Source organism: Myiozetetes cayanensis, unplaced genomic scaffold (assembly GCF_022539395.1).
Source record: "Myiozetetes cayanensis isolate MyiCay16 unplaced genomic scaffold, myiCay2020 scf4, whole genome shotgun sequence".
NCBI classification, from domain to species: domain Eukaryota; kingdom Metazoa; phylum Chordata; class Aves; order Passeriformes; family Tyrannidae; genus Myiozetetes; species Myiozetetes cayanensis.
Genome location: NW_026087631.1, coordinates 13035793 through 13056851, shown reverse-complemented (window position 1 = coordinate 13056851; position 21059 = coordinate 13035793). Strand labels below are relative to the sequence as shown.

General features: G+C 43.4%; 1 protein-coding gene across 8 annotated transcripts in view; it reads left to right on the top strand.

Annotated features, from left to right (window-relative positions):
* Window positions 1–20479, top strand: part of PALM2AKAP2 (PALM2 and AKAP2 fusion) — a 261758-nt gene extending 241279 nt beyond the window's left edge. For 7 of the 8 annotated variants that reach the window (XM_050330182.1, XM_050330179.1, XM_050330181.1 and 4 more), the window contains 3 exons: window positions 7372–7550; window positions 10713–10751; window positions 16814–20479. In XM_050330182.1, the coding sequence (XP_050186139.1) occupies window positions 7372–7550; window positions 10713–10751; window positions 16814–16906 (311 nt within the window). In that variant the 3' untranslated portion in view covers window positions 16907–20479. The remainder of the gene's footprint in view (window positions 1–7371; window positions 7551–10712; window positions 10752–16813) is intronic. The other variant, XM_050330178.1, reaches the window with a different exon arrangement.
* Window positions 20480–21059: the final 580 nt, after the last annotated feature.

The following is a 21059-nucleotide window of genomic DNA, read 5'->3' as shown; positions in this document are numbered from 1 at the left end:
TCTTGTAGAATGATCTCCAGAGTCATAAGTTGCCGTGTATTTCAGCCAGCATCATTCACTATTGAATTAAACAGGCATCACAAACAAAATGCCTAATAGATTCAGTAGAAGTCCTCCTCTGACTGATCAGTTTCTGGGTTCTTGTGGTGACATTCACTGCAGTTGAGCATATTTCTTTCCCCCTTCCCCTTCTCAAGAAATAAAATAAAGCACTCATGCCTTCTTAATATAATACAGAAAAAAAATATAAAAAACACATACCAGGCTTCTTTCTTTGTAGTGATTTTTATAAGCATATACCTACATAGGCTTTCCAAGTAGTTAAAAGGTTTATTAACAGTGATCATTGTGAAGAAGTATTCATTTTAGCCAGAGTATTTAGATTCTGTCCTTACTTCCACTGGTGTAAACATGAGCTACTGATGGTCATTTTCTTTTGAAAGTCATGGCAAGCTTGAGTAAGATCTGGATTTAGTTCATTACCCATATGATTGTGAACTTGGAGTGTTACGGAGCACATAAATAGCTAATAATTGGTTTTGTTTCTTCTGCAAAGGGGATGATTTTAACCTGTGGTTTGTGCCAAAAAATGTAGCAGATATCAATCCTTTCTTTGGAGTGCTATTGTTATTACTCCTATAGAACAGCCTTTTTAATAGGAACCTCTTCTCATCTGAGGTGTTCTGAGCAATATCTGACAAGATGTGAGATACAGGGCACCACAGACGTCAGCTAGGAGGACTCATTGCGTAAAGGTGTGTTCATGACCGCTTTCAGAAACGGCATCATCTGTAGCTGAAAGTGCTCAAAATGATAATGATTGCATTTTACTCACAAGTGGTGTTGGAAGTGCTGCTGGCGCTAATGCTTGTTTTAATGGAGCATCTGGGAGAACATTGTACTTCTACTTTCTCTACATAACAAGGCATTTACTTTGTGTCTCTAAAAATATTTGTTGCAAGTTATGTTCTAGAGAAAATGATGAACTTCTGTTTATAATGAATCATTCCAGACAGTTTCCTTTAAACGTCCAACTACCACACGTTCAAGAAAGAAATTTGGATCTATTAGGCAGTGACTCAAGCTACTGCATTTTGCAGCTGGTGACAAGGCAAAGAAATAATTTCTAGGAAAAAATGAATATGTGGCAACGTTTAAGAATGTCATTGATCAAAAAAAACCCACAGAGAGCATTGCCAAAGTCATTCTTAAATTTTCTGCTTTCAGTGCTTTCTGAGCAGCAGATGTGCTCAGCATAGCTCTCAGCTGGAGTACGTCAGCCCGTAGCATTGCAGGGTGTGTAACCTCAGCTCTTCTCATCCTTGCTGTGCCTTTAGCCAGCTGTACTGCAGTTAAAGCTTGCGGGCATCCTTAAAAATAGGGAGGAGGAATACCATGCAATCCCTTGCAAGATTGCAGCCACTTTACTTTTAATATTTACAGGATCTTTTAAATATTTGCAAAAACAGAGGCGAAATGTAATTCATCAGAGGCAAAAAAGTCTGGCTGTGAAGCTTAGTTGCAGGCAGTTACAGAGGTGATTTACAGAGAAAAAACAAAGCTGCTTCTGGTGGACACAGTAAGAAATATGCTGTCAAATATGTCTGGTACTGTGTAGTGGGTTGACCTTGGCTGGATTCTAGGTACCCACTAAAGCCACTCTCTCGCTCTCCCTCTGCAACTGGACAGAGGAGAGGAAAAAAAAAAACAGCGAAGGATTCATAAGTTGAGGTCAGAGCTGAGAAAGGTCGATTACTGATTACCTTCACAGGCAAAACAGACTCAAAGTGGGGATATTACTTTATTACTAACAAGATAAGAGCCAAAGAGGATAAATAAAACAATATTAAAAACACCTTCCCCCCACCTCTCCTTCCTTCCGTGTTCTTCCTCCTCCCCTCCAGGAGTGCAGGGGGACAGGGAATGGGGGCTATGGTCAGTTGTTGTTTCTGCCACTGCTCAGGGAGAGGAATCCTTCCCCTGCTCCTCTGGGGTCCCTCCCAAAGGAGACAGTCCTTGATGGAGCTCTCCAGTGTGAGTCCATCCCTCGGGCAGCAGTTCTTCCCAAACTGCTGTCCCACGGGTCACTCCTCCATGGGGTGCAGTCCTTCACCAATGAGCTGTACCAGTGTGGGTCCCCCACAGGAGCCACAAGTCCTACCCAGGAGAAACCTGCTCCAGCATGGGCTTCCCTCTCCAGGGGCTACAGGTCCCCAACACAACCCTGCTCCATCCTGGGCCTCCCACGGGGTCACAGCCTCCTTCCTGCATCCCTCTGCTCCAGTGTGGGCTCCTCCCTGGGCTGCAGGGGGGTCTCTGCACCCCAATGGTCCCCCATGGGCTGCAGGGGCACAGCTGCCCCACCATGGTCTGCACCACGGGCTGCAGGGCCTCGGCTCTGGCTCCTGGAGCACCTCCTGCCCCTCCTGCACTGACCTTGGGGTCTACCTTGTTGTTCCCATGTTCTCACTCTGCTCTTCCCTGCCTGAAGTTCTTTCTGTGGGACAACCTTCTGTTCTTAAATATGTTATCACTGAGGTGTTTCTGTCACTCCTGATTGGCTCAGCCTTGGCCAGCAGCAGGAACCCCCTCCTGGAGCCGGCTGGCATTGGCTCCACGGCACAGGGGAAGCTTCTGGCACCTTCTAACAGAAGCCACCCCCTAGCCCCTGCTACCAAAACCCAGCCACAGAAATCCACTATATACTGTAAAATGAATATCTAGGTTCACAAAGAAAAATAATAATAATAATAATACTCCTAAAGAAGAAACAGAAGTAATTCTGTCAGCAGATTACCTTTCTGAAAGAAAGAATTGGCACTTTTAACATCAGGATATCTCAGCAGGAAGGGATTAAGGGGTCAAGTCTAAATTTGAAAAATCTGTTTCTAAACCTTTAATTGGGGAAGTGTAAACTCACCAGAACTCTTTTTAGGAGGTCTAATAATTAACTTAATTAGCAATGGCCTTAAAAGGTTGGTTTTAGGTGCTGATCTGGGCACAGTAGCTGTACTAGGACTCCAGGTGTTCCCTGGTTATTTATTACTCCTGCTGCTCTTCGCTGCTGTGGATGTGGATACTTAGGTGGATAACAGAAACACAAAGTGCAAAAAACGACTGCAGTGAACTGTGGAATGTGGAAGATTTAACACCATTCATGTTGAGTGTACGTGTGAAGTAACTGCTAATTATTTTAGATAGCAAACAGGCTGGTTTTACTCACTGTGACAATGCAACTTTCCTAAGGCTGACTGTAGCACTCAATTTGTCTGCCAACCACTCATCACAATCTAAAAAGTCTTCCAGTAGTAAACCTCTGTAGTGCTAAAAAGTGTCCTTCCAAGTTGTTTGGGGTGCTTTGAAGCAACCTTTTAAACCATCTCAGATCACTGGATCAAGATACAGGGTAACTTCAGTGGAATGTGCACACAGGACAAGACTTCTCCAGAGTACTTCTGGGAAGGTGAAGATGAACTTGTGCGAATTCTTTCACGAAGTGTTGGGTTTCCTGCATGAGAAAACTCAAGAAAAACCAAGAAAGTGCCTGAGTATGGCTACATGGATAGTCATCATGGATCCCAAAATATTTGCGGAGCTCTATTTAAATTTGATAGTTTCCTGTATTGCTTTGCTGCAGCTTCTGCTGCACTTGGCACAGCATGAGCAGCTGCATATCAAGTCAGTGTTTTCCTCTTACAGTGTACAGGTGGTACAGCATCTCTCCTGGGCAGAGGAGTTGGGGCTGTCTGATGGTTTATTTGAGCAGGATGATAAGAGTGTGACACAGGAGGATTCAGCATACGTTTGGAGATGTAATTCCTATGTTCCTTTTATTAGGACTATGAAGAACTTGTATCTGATTTCCTATAGTGCCTGGCTCTAGGTAATCCTGTCCGTCAAAGGAAATGTGAAAATCATTACATGAAAGGTCTTGATGGTTCAGTGAAGGCTTTTCAGTCGAAGAGAAACCCTTTGTGAATCTTGCTGTGCCATGACGAGGTATAGGGAAATCCCTAACACAAGAAGCTATGCCTGGGAGAAGCTTTGGGAAGCTGTCACATCTGCCATTTCGGTGCTTATCACCAAAGTGTGGCCATCTGAGGCAGAAGGCACATTGCACTCCCTGCACACACCTGCAGGCGCTCAGACCCACTTGCACACCCATCAAGGAGAGCTGCCCACCAATTAGCCATCTTCTGTTGTCCTCAGCCCTCACTAAAAGAGTGAATTTCAGTGGGTGGTATAAGCCAAGTGGGGGAGTGGTAACTTAGCAATACCTTTAAATTTTAGGTAACTGTTGCCTCCAAATAGTGAGAGATGTCTGTGTGTTGTCTTTTTCTTTCTTTTCCCTACTTTTTTATTCTGAGTGGCAGCTGCAGAGCTTAAGCCTTTGTCAGAGGAGCCTTTTCAGCCTGAAAACTGTTTTCCACTTCTATTTTTCACTAATAAGTACATACACTAAGAAAGCTTCTCAGGTTCAACCGTAGCTTGAAATTACTTTTTGTATGGCGGGAGGAGAGGCAGAAACTTTGGGGCAAGATATGTTTGGTATTTGTGGCCATTGCAAAATTTCTTAGTGCCTTGTATTCTTGTGAATAGTAAAGGATCAGGTATAACACATATGCATTAACTCCTTTTTAAAATCAGAATTTTGAGAAAGGCTAGAGCAAAAATGTTTATGGAAAATGCTGTTTCCTTACCACCCTTCATAGGCACTGGTAAGAAAAAAAGCAAAGTTCATCATCCTCTTCAAGGATTCCTCTGGAGTGCTCATCAGTCATCCCGTGAGCACTTCAGGAGTGCCTTAACAACATACTAACCCAGCTCATTTGTTATTTGCTCTTTTATTCCCTCTGTAGTGGGGAATATGTGTGAAGTGAGAGTATCTTTGAGAGGTTCTTCATTTAATGTTTGCATGTCTGTACTTTTGCGTATTTCTGTTGCTCACTTGGTGTTCCAGAAGAGCAAAGAGCCCACCTTTCACCTTAAGTGGTAATGAGGCTCCATATTGCCAGAGGGACCTTTTCTTTTGTCTATTTCAGCTACTCCCTGACTCCAGCACAGACTGGTTTCCTGAAACAGTCTGTCTTGCTGAAATGTCATAATCTGAAAAGTTTTCTCTGCTATGCAGGTGTCTTAAAAAATGGCAACAACATGTGTAAATAAAAAGTAAATGTGTACATGTAGATCTGGGATGCTATAGCCTTTTTTATATGTATACATACATGTGTACATATACATACAATGTATGCATATAGAATATATAAGTATACATATAATACAAAGGTTGGACTCAATGATTTTGGAGGTCTTTTTCAACATTAATGATTCTGTGACTATATGAATATGACAATTGATGGGCCTCCCAGCCAGGGGCAATAGATCTCTTTGGAGATATCCCATTTATAAAATGTAAATCCCCAAAACCTACGATTTGCATTGTGTTACAGGTGAAGTGGAGTGGAAGGAGCTCTTTTCAGCCATTAGGCTTGTCTGTGAGTCTGAGCATCCTGTGATGTGTCTACATCCCTAGGGGAAAGCAGAAGCTGGGCAAACATCTGAGACTTCTAATTCTTCCTGCACTAATTGCATACATTTAATTGCTAGTGTAAGAATGAAGTAATACAGCAAGATGTCTGACCCTCAGTCAGGCCTTTTATTTTCACCACACTTTTTTACCCTTTGGACCTAACTGGCAAGGTGATAGTAGTTTTTACTCTTTTCTGTTGAGCAGTCACACATGGGTGCAGCTGGGCAGCTCAGAACCTGCTGTTCGTCTCTGCTTTGGCAGTATAACTCCTTGTTGTCTATGGAGCAAGACAACCTGATGCAACCCAGAGAAGAACCTGGGCTCATAGAAACTCGCCCTCCACTCTCTGTTAGGGTCATATAAGGAGGATGAATTCCCAGCCTCATCCCTGCACCATCCAGCTTAAGATAAGCCTGTGGCAAGAAAGTAGTCATGCTGGGTTTTTCAACACTAATCAGAAATGAAACTAGCCTGGCCAGGAGATTTCTTTTAAAAACACCTCTAGAGTGCCTACTGAGATTTCACTTCTTCCTTTAAGAATAAATGCTGTTGATTTTTACAGGAGGTTTCAAGGCTGCTCTCTAGTGGCTGCCACTGTCATGATGCTTTTTGAAGGAGCATCTAGGATTTTCATTTGTCTCAGCAATGACTTTCATGAAAATCTGCATGGTCCTTCTGATTACTTCACTTATTTTTAAGGGGTTTGCAGTTGATATTTTTCTCTTTTCTTTTTCTTTTTTTTTTTCTTTGTTTTGGGGTTTTTTGGGCATTTTGTTTGTTTCTTTGTTGGTTTGGGGTTTTTTCCCTCATCCATTGAAATGTCGTATTTCAAAGAGTTGATGGTAGTCCCATAGAAAAGGAAATCTGATTTTGGTTCAGTATTGCTTTCTTATGTCTTAGCTGAGAACCCTGGCACATTATTCCTATGACCTGCCACTGTCATCCCCATTCTTCCTACCAGGAGAAGGTGGGTAGCTTAGCCCAGACCAGTGCCTGGCGATCAGAAAGGCAGGCTTTCCTTCCCAGAGAAACATGGATTGTCCACCCCCTTGAGCTCTCCTGCAGCTTGTAAAGTGGTTTTCTTATTCTGATATGCCTTTTACCCACCTCTGGGGTTAGTGTGCCTCAAACAGCCTTCCATGGGGTGAAATGGGCTCAGTTGGAGAGAAACCCAACTTCTCTCTGACTTCCCTCCCACCAGGAGACTGAAGAGCCCTGTCTGAACGAAGGGTTTATTGGACAGAGACCTGATCCTGTTTTGCCACAGGTCTTCCTCCAGGAGCACACTGTGCAACCTGCAGGAAACTGCTGCAGGGAAGAGCAGCACCAGGGATCAACCCAAAGCCTTTATTGCCTACAAAGCAGATACAAATTACTGGAAAAAGAGAAAAAGCCAGCAGTGCTTAACAAGATACCTTCTTTGGATGTCTTGTGCATGGTCTCTGTGTGTTGTATTGTCTGAGCCAGAAAAAAAAAATCTTGCAGTTTTCCAGAATCTTAAAAACATTTCCAAATCACTGAATATATCATACAGGAGGGAACTGGGGTAATTCAAGAAGATACTACTGTGAACAACAGTGGTGGGTAAAACTTGCATTGTGTCATTTGGTGACTCTTCTAGGTTTTGTAAAAAGATTTTGTAGTGTTCTGGTGTACTGGATTGCAGCAAGGAGAGTGTTTTTAAAGTGCATGACCACCCTGATTTGTCAGATTTTCACAAACCCTGTTCCAAAGTTTTTTTGTTCAAACCCTACTGAAAATGTTTCTCCAGCTGTCATCTTCCATAAACAACTTGTGAGTCCTCAGCTTAGGAAGGGTCATTCTTTTTCATATCATTGCAGGGAAGATAGAGAAGATCAAGCCTCCTCCATCCCCTACCACCGAAGGCCCTGTCTCACAGTCAGACCCTCCTTCTGAGGAGTCTGCTGGAGCCCAGCGACCCAAGAACCTGATGCAGACCCTCATGGAGGATTATGAAACACACAAAACTAAGAGACGAGAAAGGATGGACGACAGCAGTGTAAGTTTTCCTTCTCACTTTTTGCTCTGTGATGCAGACCATGACTCACAAGAAACAACAGACAATAAAAAAAACCTATTTCACCAGAATCTGCTCAGATCACTTTGCAAGTGTGTAAGGATTTTAACACATTGTAAGGGCTGGGTGTTCAAAATGGGACGATGGGGGCCAATGGAGAGGAAGAGAGTGTCACTGAAAATATTAAAGGCAACTCAGATTTCATTTTAGTTGATTAAGTTAACCAATGACAAGAGCAGTGGATAGCGGCACTAGAACTGGCAGATTCTGTAAGTGCACACATCACCAAGACCCTCCAGTGGGTTATTTCAGTTACTCTTTGAACTTTTTGGATCAAGCATGTATTCACACCTGTGTTTGTAGACCCACAAAGTCCCATCCGAGTGTGCTCAGGATTCATTGTAAGTTGATAACTTCACCAGAAACCACTCCTTGTGTAACTGGACTAGGAATGTCTCAGAAAAAAAACTTGGATCCTTCAATAGCCAGCTTGCTGTTTCCTGCTGGACTTGTTTTTCTTCCCTACAAACAGTAGTAGAGTTTAACTCAATTAAGGCATTCCTTATTAGAAGCACTAATAAGGAGAGCTATGAATTTTGTAGCTGGAAGTATCAAAATTCAGGAGCAACTATTTATACAACATGTTTCCCAACAGTACCTGAGCTGTTTCTTACTCAGAGTTGTTATTACTGTGGGCAGTGAGTGCAGAAGGTAGTGAGATATAAGTGCAGTATGGAACTCCTTAAATGTGTTTGCTGATGCAGCCATAGTCCTCCAGGCATTTCCCAGAGATATCAGAACAATGACCTTAATGCCAAGGAGCTCCAACAAACCGCTTTCTAGTGATGTTCATTAATGGCAGGGTCTCATAAAGAGTATAGAAGTAAGTGAAGGTTTGTAACATGAATACTGCACTAGTCTGTCAGCTTTTTTAATCATTACTGGTCAATATTGCACAGCAACATAAGATACTTAGAAGGAATGCACTGTGAAGGAGTCCTGTTGCACTTTTGTTGGCTAACTAAAATGCAAATAGATTAATCTCCAGTGCACGCCAGAAACTTTCTGGTCCCTTATTCTACTGAGACAGTTGAAAAACAAGATTTCATTGTCCATCAGGCTTCTGCAGCCACATAGGGAGCCAGATTGTGCATAGAAGCATGCCTTGTTCTGGCAGTGGCATCTTGGGGCCACATCTTAGGAAGGAGATTTCCTGTACCTCCGCAAAGCACCCAGTGAAAATAGGTGGCTTCACCTGTTCCAGTTAGTGCTGTTTTCTGGCATCTCCCCAGAGAATCTCTCTCTGAAGGATGCTCAGAGGCTGGCAGGACACATCACAGCTCTCATGACCTTTGCAGAAGCTGTGAGGAACATGAAAAAAAGATGAATATAAAACTCCAGCTGTGCAAACTAGAATTGGTCTTTGAGAATCCAAGTGTCTGTCAGTGGCTGGAAATTTCAGCACAGCAGAGAAGCTGCTCTGCTTAGAGGGGTGACTCTCAGCTCTCACTCACCCTGCTCTCTTCCTCCATCCTTGTGAAGAGTGTAGGTGACTTGCCCAGCCTGTAAAGTGATAGCTGGTGGCTGAAATCTTCTCTCCTGAGTGTGATGGTCACGTTTACCCGAGCACAGTTCCTCAGGTGCTTGTAGAGTGGCACATGTGCCCCCTGAAAGCAGGCTGGCCACAGTTGCCTGGTCTCCTCTGCAGTTTGAAGTGAGCCCTGATGTCCTGACCAGAGTGCTGGTCTGGGCAGTGTCTGACTGAAGAGGTGTGCTCTGGGTGCCAACTCGATTGTCCGCTGCTGCTAAAGCGGCCCAGGCACTCACTGCTCAAGAGCAGTCAAAGCACTGGTGCTAGTCAGACAACCCTGTGGGATAGATCCTTTTCTGGGATGAATTGTCAAATGTATTTACAGAGCCCCAGCACACACTGAAATCCCGCAGTGTTGAGGTTTGTTGTCTTTCTCTCCAGTTAAGCCCACTGCATAAAGCCAAACAACATTTACATTCTTGCTGCTGCCCACCCAAAATCCTGTTAGAGGTCTATGTCCTGTAGCAGCCAGGGAGAACTTCCTCGGAGCAGCAGGAGTGTTTTGTTTCTCTTCCCTGCCATTTTCCGCTCTCCTTTGGTAAACAACTCCCATCATTGACAGGGGAAAGATAATTTAAATAAGAAGTGCTGTGCTTGTAGCACTGTCAGTTTGAGCTAATATTTTACGTGCCAGGCTAAGCAATTATTATTTAAACAACAAATAGCTTTGATTTGTCAGCAGAGAACATTTGATCAGTGTTCTCAGGAAAAAGAATTTCTGTAACTAAAGAAACAAAAGAGAAATCACTGGACTGTTTTTAAAAAAACATGAAATATAATGGGGCAAGGAGCATAACTGACAACCAGACAGGCAGCTGCCACTTGGAGCATTACATCCAGAGAGCTGAATGTGGCTCAGTGTTGCTCTTTCTGAGTGAGGGGAACCAGGGACTTCGTCGAGTACTGGGAGCAGTCAGGGTGCCATGGCACAGCAGCCATGGTCTTATGAATGGAATTTTGGAGAGATTGGATGTCCATGGAAACTCCCTCTTGTGCTGAGCACACCAGCAGTACTGATGTATAGAGATTTACTTTCTCCCTACATAACACACACCAAAAGAGGGGAGGGTGGTTTCAGGACGACGTCTACCCTGTCTCTTCTTCAGGCATCACCAGCCCTGTTCTGTGTCTGGCTTCAGTGGCTATAACGAGGCCTCTCTGGCCTGGGCTTGTGGGTTTTGCCTTTCAGAAGGGCAAATCAAGCGCATCTGTTCTTGGAAGAACTTCACTGCTCAGGAAAGGGGGCAGTTTCTTCCAGAGGATGTGTTAACATTACAGAGTTTCAACAGATGAATAAAAGAGAAAAAGCAGCAGCAAGAGAACAGGTCAAGCACTGATGGTAAACAAGACTGAGACTGGCCAAGCAACGTCATTAAAATAACACCAAACTGAGTAATCTTTCTTTTTTTTTTTTTTTTTTGTGACACCCAAGTTGCTTGAAACGTTATACCATGGAATGTGCCAGTTCTTACAATTTCTTTAATTTGTTCTTGTTTCCTAGTTATAACATGCTTGTTCAATGTACTAATGCTGGTCTTTTCCCTTTCTACCAGTACACCTGTAAATTACTGTCTAGCAAAGTTACTTCTGAGGTACTTTTCAACTGCTTTTTTATTTTTGCTTCCTCTTGCATGGTGATTCCAAGTGCATGTTGCTGCAGTTGGCGTTTTCATACCGTGTGCCAGTGCCATTTCATATCAAAATCAGGATGCCAGTGTGTGTGTGTGTGTGATATTCCCACATATCTCTCATCCACAAATATTTGTGTGGCTGTTTTTTCTAACCCTTGGATTCTGGTTCCAGTTTCTGGCACAGGAGGGGTTGTAATTAAAGGGATGGGAGCTGTTGCCCAGGACTTGAACATTCCTGAGGCGAGAAATGAGAACTTCTCCTTAATCCCTCCTACGATTTAGCTGGCAAAGCTAAACCTGGGATCCAAGTACCCTCAGATACTGAGTGAAACTGCCATGGCTTTCCTTTGTTTCTGATTACAATATGTCGAAATCTCTATATTTTGTAAAGAACCTGAACATCAACCTTTCAAAAGTGGAAGAAGAGTCAGATCAAGTGCATGGCCTCGAGTCTGTTGCATTTTGTGATCCTGTCCTTGTCCCTGTCTGTTGTGATGTGATGACTGATCAGACTCCCACAACTTAGCATCAGTGTTGGTCTCAGGGTAGAAGAAACACAGACCTACCAAGGAAAGAGTATTTTAAGAGTGACATTTGGTATTTTAGCAAGGCAGAACTTGCACACTCTTTATCCCTATAAAACTGGACTTTGCCAAAGGCAGTAATTTTAAGAGCAGTTGATTGATACTAACTACACTACTTTTGCAATGTTTGTTAAGAACAAGATGCTTAGTAATGTGGATATTTCAATTGCCTGTAATTTTCTGTGCAGTTTATGGTAATGACTGACATTCATTTATCCAACACCAGCACTTTTTTATAAACATGAACCTTCCGTTATTTTTGTATTCTGTAACATACTTGACCACATCAGCTACCTCAAGACAAGTACATGAACGTTTTCTGTCCTGGAGAGTGAAGCAAAGTCAAGTCTTTCCTATTCATTAAATAATTTAGTATGGGTTTTATCTCACTGATACAAGCCAGTGATTGATCTTTGTGTTTATAGAGAGTTAATCAGTATAAGAGGAGTGCTTTCAGATGGTTTTAAACACAGGTTGAACCTCTTCTCCTCCATAATATCTGCACAATAATCTAAGTCAAGATTTATAAACAGCAAGTAGTAATCAGAGTGTTTGATGTTGTGTGAAAGGCAGAAGCTCAGGTGTAGATTTTACATGCCCAGCCCGTGGCCTTCTGCTGGGAAGAGTTTTGTGTGCACCTTGTGTAATGATAATGACACAAGGAGTAGGGAACTGGAAGTGAATGTGCATGAATGGGAAAGGTGTTAGAAATGAAAAAGGCTGTAGGACACAGCAATTTTGTATGCAGGTGAAAGGAAAGTGTATGTTCTGGCTAATCCTCAGCATCTAGCCTCAGACTGAAGAAACCACGTGGTTCTCACTGGAAATCTTTAGCTGAAGCCAGGCAGTTGTTTCAGAAGGAACAACAAGACTCAAGGCATGAAATGCCCCTACTCTCTACTGACCTCACAGCTGAGCTGTCTCCTGTTCACTAGAGCTCTCCATTGTCCACTCCAGTGCAGGCAGGTGGCTCAGTTTTAGCCATTGGTGGCAGCACTGGAGCTGTCCCAGCTATGTTTGCACGAGCTGGGAGCAGGGCCATCCATGCAGTCAGCCTGACAGCTCCACTCCGGGAGGCAGCAAACAACCCCCGAGCAAGGCACAGTAGCTGCTGAACTTAAGCTACAGTAACTGCTGAAGTTAAGCTACCTGCAGCAGATTACATCCTGCTTCATTAGGGCGATGTGGGTGCATCACCCCCAAACCCCTGCAACCTATATCAAAAGCACATCCATCTACTGTTTTAAAGAGACTTACGTGTGTGCCCATATAGGGGATGCTTTTATCCTCGAAATCTTCTGCTTTTGGCCTCAGAGGTATATGTATATTCAAATTTACAGGATAGTAGCTTGAGCATTCTAAATACCAGTCATACTGTAGAAGATAACTGCAATTATGTGACATTTATGCAACATTAAAGGCTACTGCTGAAAATTTTTATGTTACAAAACAGAAAACCAACACACTAGATTTGATGACACAGGGCATACAATTTGTGTTTTAATACTGACCAGCAGCAATTTAATACTCCTTCTGTCTTATTCCAAATAAACACATTTTAATCTCACATACCCAGCTCCTAGTGTATCCAATGAATAGATTAAGTAGGTGCAGTAGAGGAAATACCTTCATACTGGAGAAATAGATGTTCTCTTGGTAGTTCCAGGTTTCTTTAAAGCATTCAATAAATCATTCCTGAGCAGAAACGCTCACATCTGCAGGAGCAGGCAGTCTGTTCTCTGCATTTGTGCTTCTGTGTCTTTGTGCACAGTGTGCTCCATGGATGTGCTGCAGCACCTGTAGTGTGTGGTACTCACAGATTTTAGACACCCAGACCTTTGCATTTTCTGGGGACTTTTTGGTTGGTTGTTTGGTTTTTGTTTGTTGGTTGGTTTGGTTTGGGTTTTTTCAGTTCTTCGAGGTCCAGATGGGAAGAATCACTAAATTTTAAGCTCTAGAGAAATTGTTTTGCTTCCACATCAGCTTTGCTGATAGTGTTCAATAAATATTAGTCTGTACTGGATAGCAGTCAGTTTTCTGACTACACAGAGCACACTACTACTTCAGTGGTTGAGATAAATATGCTTTGGGCTAAAGCATATATCTGTTTTGCTTTTTGTGTTGGCACTTAGAGAGCAATTATTATTAACTATGTTGGAGGGAAACTCAGGACAGGTTATTCTCCATCTTTAGGATGGACAGAACAATTAATCTTACACCTAACAGTGGCAGCTGTTTCAGATTTTTTGTTTTTGTTTTTGTTTTTTAATCCTTAAAAATAACGAGGAAAGAACTCTCCTGCAGTTCTTAGTGAGACCTCCAACTGCAACAACAAGATCCACACAGCAGTTTTTTTGCAGAGAGGTGAAGAATGCTGCTTACAACCCTACATATGTTTTGTCTTTCCCTCACACCTACTTCTGCTCTCCAAATTCTTCTTGTCCTATTGCAGATAGTATTCAGATCACCTCTCCCAAATCAGACGTTTTATGTGACAGTGCCTTTTTTTACTTACGTGGCCTTATCATTAGGGCATAGTTCACAGGCTGAAGAAGCATAAGTGAAGTGTCTGCTTCATCATCTTTCTGATTTTCAGAATATGCCTACTGCATGCAGTTATGAACCCTGGCTGCCTTAGGACACCCTGGGCACCCAAGCTTGGCCTTGCCTGGGTTGCCCTGCCTGCATCCACTGAGCTGATGTAGGGCATCATCAAGGAGGGCACTTATGAAGCATTAAGGTAGCATTTTGTAACATGGCCAAAGTGCAGTGTGTCACAGACCCCCAAAACTGCCAGAAGTACAATAAAAGCAAATGACTTTCCTTCCTTTGACCTGCTGTGGAAAGCTTTTGTGTGCTGGACTCATGGTGGCTCTAGGGTCAGCCCTGATACCTGCCAAAAAAAAACTTTAAAATGGAGATTGCTGACTATTTGTAGGCAAGCAGCTTCCTGGGTAATGAATTCAATGCTCCATTGAGGAGTCCCAATTCCCCACTCAGTCATTCCAGTTGCATGCTATAATTATGCCACTGTTTCCTCTAGCGGGTCTAAAACTGACACAGCCTTGTAAAAACAAGGGTTGTTTTAGGTCAAACACTCTTCTCAATAGATTAGAAGAATAATGCTGGAGTAACTATTCAAAAGGACCTTTAATTTATACGCTCTACCATTTAGAAGGCTTGTTATTTTAATACTGAGCCAGACATCACTACTTGTTTTCCTGCAAAGTCTCAAGTCCACATTCAAAGCCTGCATGGTATCTCTGATACAAATCTGTATTCAGCTTTGCTTGGAGCAACCAACAATGTTTTCAGAAGTAGACAAGCCTCTGGGATGTTTGCAGATCAGGGATAAATGGAAGAAACCCTGTTGCTATCTTTTAAGACAAATACAAGCCGTCTATTGCAAAGCAAGAATCTTCAGTGTTTAAGGGTCCTGACTGTTGCAAGCCATCACTAGAGACCTTCATAACATTGTGATTTTCAGCAAAGAAGCCACTGACTAGAAATCATTGTAAATTATGTAAAATTCGTATTATTTTCAGCTGCATATTTTTACAGGCCAAATTCAGCAGACCTCATTTAAGTAAAAACTGGCAGTTTACGTTTGAAATTTATGTTGAATGATGCACTGATAACCACTCCCAGTTTTGCTTCTCCATTGTTCAGTTTGGGTTGTCTTTTCTTGCTTCAGGCACTCAGAATCCCAGACACGTAGTTTAAGCTGGTGGTCCTTACCCCTTCAGTGGGAATAACTCCAGTCACAGTTTACAGGCTGACGTCTCGACAATTTTTTTCTTGACTTTGATTGTTTATATAGTAAGGTTTGTGATCACATTTGTCCTCTACGGGGTAAAACAGATACCATTCAGCCCTTGTCCCCCCTTCTGTTGGTGACTGCTCTTCAGAATGAGGAGGCATGATTTTGGGCAGAATTTCAGAAAAAAATACCTTTAGTGGACCTGGACTAGCTTTGTAGCCCTGGTCAGTGCTGAAAAGGAGAAAGAGCTTTAGTTAAAATTTTTCTCTCTTGGCCAAATTTTGCCTTTAGTTCTTTGGCTTGTTCATAGTCCAAAGAAACTGGAAGGGAAAAAAAAATACGAATACTGGCAAAACTCCACCCTATCTTCAGCTCCTGAAAGGAGGTCTGAGAGTTTCTTTAAATGCAGGAATGCATTTTTGTTCCCATAGGCAAAGTTATGATGGCCTGTAATTTCAACTGGCAGCTCAGAGCTGATTTTCTGATACTGCCTTTACAGGAGCCTTGTACCTCTATACTTTTCCAACCACAGCTTGTTACACCTGAAAGAAGAGTTTCTTTAATTTTTTATTTATTTAAATAAATAAATAATTTATTTCTGTTGCTGTCAAGGTGTAAGTCCTCACTGCATCTCACTTCCTATACAGAAGAATAAAATAGCATCCTTTCTCAAAAGATCTGCTACTCTTTTGCAGTCAAGGAGTGTGCAGAGCAGCTTGCAGGAAGCAGTAGGGACTGGGGATGGGTGAAGAGTCATATATTAACTGTGGGAATTTTTTACAATTTTTTTTTAAATGACATTAAAAATTTCAAAAGTTTGCTTCTTTGGGAGGGCTGGTTTAAAACAAACTGAGAGCAATGAACATTGGCAGCTTTGTAGTTTTATCATGGAGCTGATAATTCAGTACTGGTCAGAAAATAACATTGCCATGTGCTTCTGCAAGAAAGCTCCAGACTCCTTTATATCTCTGTTGTGTGGAAAACACCCATGGCCATGCATTATTTGCTGAGGAGTACATCGACAGACATCACAATAATGCCTTTTGGTGTTGTCTAATTTTCTTTCCAACCTTCTTAAAACACATATTAAAACTGTTTCTTACTTTTTTAGTTTATTATGTGTGTGCATAGGTGCAATACATACCCAGTGTGTGCATGCATGCCTCTGCGTGTGTGACTGTGTGCATATGAAATACATATAAATGTATTGGGGCCCATCCTGTACCAGGTTTTGTAGTTCTTCCTTGTGTAAATGCCCTTTTACTCCCAGAGCACTTTGATGACAGCAGCTCAGCTGCAAGACAAAGACCAGCAGCTGCCTCTGGGGAGAGGGCCAAGACCCCGAGATGGGGCAATGTGCAGCTGGGCTGGTAAAGGGCAGCTGGGGCTCCCCTGAAGAGAGCTGGGTGCTGCCAGACAACTCCTACCACTTCTGTCCTCCCGTGGTGTGGCTTTGCTCTTGTGTGCCATCCCCCCCACTTTCACATCAGCAAGTGCTTCATCGCATGAGTCGTCCCATCTCGCACAAGGTGGGAGCCTCGTGGGAGGGGCTGGCCTGGCTGGTCCCTGCCTACCTGGCTGGTCCTTGCCTGCCCCGGTGCACAGTGTGCTACACCCCTACACGGGGGCTGTGGGCAGCTGAGTGACACCCTGTGCTCTCCCTTTTCTCTCCTGACCAGGTCCTGGAGGCGACCAGGGTGAACCGCAGGAAGAGCGCTCTGGCGTTGCGCTGGGAAGCCGGCATTTATGCCAACCGAGAGGAGGACGAGTAACCACGCCGCGGTGTGAGGACAGCGACCAGGCATGCCGGAACCAAAAAAAGAGAAAGGAAGAAAGGAAAAAAAAAAAACAAACAACAACAACAACAAAAACCCCAAACACAAAAACCCACCATGAAAGCAGCAGCATTTTAGTCCGATATTTATTAAATACACAAGAAACTCGATGCACATAGACACAGAAATGATCCTGCTCCTGGCAATCCTGAAATTACAGGAAAAACACACCTAGAAAATAGCTCCTTCCCTCCATCTCCCCTCTGAAAATAATGCAGTGGAGAGGCTGCAGGGGGTGGGGGCTCTCGGGAGGGTGGGCACAAGGGGGTGTCCACAGTTGTCCCTGTGGACGAGATCGGCTGCAGGCATATGGCAGGAAGTTGTCATGGACGAGTCTGTGGCCAGGGCTCACACCTGTGCTTCCTGCTGACCGAATTGACAGCCCTGCCTTGCCCCCAGGATCCCTGTCCACCCAGCAGCTCCTGTCAGAACCTCCTGCAGTTCCTTTGCCTCCCACAGCCGCTGCACCAAGACCGTCGGCGTTAATTCGGCATACTCTTATCCAGCCACAACACACGAAGACACTGCCCTCTGTTCTATTTCTTTGAGGAGACTGAAGGGTTGGGTTTGGGATTGGACTGGTTGTTTTGGGGGGGTGGGTTCTGCTCCCCTTTCTAGTAATTTATCTGTTTAAAAAGAGAAGAACCCAACAAACAGGGAGGCAGTTATTGCAAATACACAATCCAGCAGACTCAGTCCTTGTGTTGCAAACACAAGCCATCACAATTTAGGAGTGGAATAGATGGGGATGAGAGCTAAGCCAAATGGATTACCTTAGCTTTAGGATCCTATATGCTTGCAATATCACCTGAACTCCAGGTTCTCAGAGCATATTTACACAACAAAGTTTCTAAATAGAAAATCTGTATTTAGCGGATGACAACTATTTTTTGATGGTGGGGAGGGAAAAGAATGGCATATGTGTTTGAAGATGGATAATTTGAAACAGAAAGGTAGAGGGAAAGAGATACAAATAAAGGACATTTAATTTTTAAATGAGGCAATAATTGAACTAAGCCAGACTCTGGCCTAGAAAGAGGTAAGAAATAAAGAAAAAAGATAGTTATGTGTTCAACTATATTTATACAACGTAAACAGCCTTTGAAGTAGAGTGCTTTGTGGAAGTCTTCACGTTTCCAGGCAACAAAAAAGCTAAAGGGCATAATGAGTTGGAAGGAATGAGCAAGGAAGAGCAGACAAGGGAAGAAGACATTACTTTTGCCGTTCAGCAGGTGTTTCCAGCGCTACAAGCAAACCATAGAGCCTTTAGTTATTGCTTAGGCTTGGGATCAGCAGTGAAGGATTAGTGTGGTTCTGTGTGTGCGTGTGGGCACGTGTGTGTGTGTGTGTGTGTGTGTGTGTGTGTGCGGGCGTGTGCATGAGGCTGGCATACCAGGACATGTATGGCAGTGTGTGGGTGTACTGATTATTTTCTCCAAAGCTGTTTTACCAGCTTATAGTTGTGAGTTCTGATTTTATTTTTTTTTTTTCCGAAAGGGGATATAAAAATAAGGCACTGAGTTAATGCAGTATTTGTGATATTAAAATTTGACCCGACATGGTATTTGCATGAGTCACAATTGCAAAGTATTGACCAGTTTTGTAAGCTGACGATTAGGAAAAGAAATGTGGTATTAATTCTTGTGCTTTGTATTTGTATGTAGTATAGAGGCTGCGGGTTTACTCTTTCTTATCACCAAGCAATACAATAGGAGTATTTTACAACTGGGAACCATAATTTCTGGACTAGAAACCAACAAGTTTGGGAGGTGATGGGAAAAAAGACACCAAGCTTTTTTTCTGTACAAAATACTGTCTTTTTTACAGTCAGTTATTATTTTGGCATCTTTTTAAGAAATCATCAGCCAGGATACTGTGTCCTCCCTAAGCCTTTCCTTGGTTTCATGACCTGCTGTGCTGTTTTATCCTGAAACAGTGAGCTCATTTAAAATGAGTACCGATACTGTGAACATACTTTTGGTGCTTTTCTCAAACACAGAGCTTGCAACCAAATTATTCACCACCACCACCCTTCAGCATATGATTTCTGTCCATGGACACATATAATTTTGAGGCTTATTTTCAGGGAATTGTAGCAAATACAACTGTATATACCCATGGACTCATTTCGGTCAGTTGTCTCCGTAAGTGCTATTGAACAGAAGAAAACGCTGCTGAACCGAGAGTTCACTGTGATTAGGGCAGCAAGCTTATCTCAAGGAGGCACCCTGGGGAGGCACCATGCCTGTGAAGGAATTACATACCTAATGAAGGGGACTTGTTGTTCAGACATGGCAGTCAACACTGTGATTCGTATCTGCAGGCGGGTCGTTACTGTACAGCCGTAGGAAAAGCAGTGGCACCAGTGCAGCACTAGTGAGACCATACGTGATGTAGCTGCATCTGTGAGCTCTGCACATCTGTGTCAAGAAGATTCCTGGCTCCCTCCGCCTCTGGGGAGAGGTTAAGAGAGAATGGGAAAAAAGAGTTTCCTGAGAAGAGGATATGGCCTCTGTACCTGAGCTGAGGTGGTCTTGCATTAAATGCCGCTTTTCAGAGTTTCCCCCAATATTTGCTCTTGAAAGCTGGCTGAGCCCTGGACTGCCTTCCCAGGAACTTGTGGTAGTATTTTCTTTAGCCTGTAGGCCTGTTTTTCCCTCCTGCTCTCTCACTGGAAGCCAATGACATCGCTCATTATTGGGCATCTTTTCATGCTTTGCCACATCCCCCCATACCGCTACAATCAGCCTGAAGTGAAAATTAAATTGTTCCTCTAGAAAGGGGATGTGGTGGTGAGGAGACCCCAGGCAGGAGTCCTCTGCGGGAGAAGTGTTTGCTTTTGGCCCCTGCAACAGAAGTATTGGCACGTAACAGTCCAGGACAGACAGACTTTCCACCCAGCAGTTTTTCTCTTCCAGAAATTATGGACACTCATAGTCAGCAGCACATTCAGTGCTGTGGTAACAAGAGTGAGATGCAGTTTCCTTGCCTCTGTTATTTGATTTGCATGCTACCAAGCTTAGGTGTTGATAAGTATACGCCAGTATTACATATCTATCTATATATGACTGTATCAAATGCAACAAAAGAGCACTATTGCAGAGTTAACTTTGTCTCCACAAAAGAAACGCTCAGATCCTTTCCCGTGGCAAAGACTGGTTTTAATGAAACTGTGTATTGAGAAATAGTTAAGCATTAGCGTTTGTGATTATAATCAGTTTGGAGTTACAGTGCAGGTTTTCTGAACAGTTCATTTTTAAAGCTGCCAATTTGGGCTTCATCTTGCTCTGTACTGACATTATCTGAAGGAAAATAGAGTTGACGTGTTTGGCAACCAAAAGGCAGCATCCTTGTCATGACTTACCAACTAGTTTCAACAATACCTGGCTTTCTGTATGTTAACCACTTAAATGTTATCCTGCTTCTGTTTTATAGTGACTGTGAGGCCTACAATGCAAGTATATAATTATTTTCTCATTAAAACAGAAACCTGTGTTGTGTTTCTATAAAGCTGCCTGTTTCTTCACATTACTGCAGGAAGGTGTGCCCCTGCAAGCAGCATGTGGCTGGAGGAGAGTGGCCCGAGTCCCACCTCCCATGGCAGTCAGTCATTCTCTCCCGCTGTTCCTCACTCAGTGTCTGTCTCTCTGGAGGCGGGAGAGATCTGTCTCCACTCGGTGCTGTCAGTTGCAGGTACGAGAGCATCCCTGGGTGTTTCTGTCCCATTGGCAAGCTTGTGGAGGTTTGCAGAGGCCAAATCTGCTTTGTGAGGAATCTCATGATCTTTCTTACCTTGCTTCTGCACCTGAAGGAACCCCGCTGTCCTGCATGGCAAAACACCCTGTTCCAGCCAGTTGTCTGTTTCTCAGACACCTGCCTGCAGCAACCAGCTGCTTGTCCATGGCATCAGCCCCTTGTCCCCCTCTTCATGGTCATGTAGACCGTGAGAGATCCCGTCTCTCTCCTCTGCTAGGAAGCTGCTGTCAGCTGTTCCTTGCAAGGGCAGCAGGGTTCACAGCAGCTGCAGGTCAGCCACAGGGGCTTCTTGGGATCCAGACAGGTTCACAGCAACCTCTGCCCCTCCCTGTGC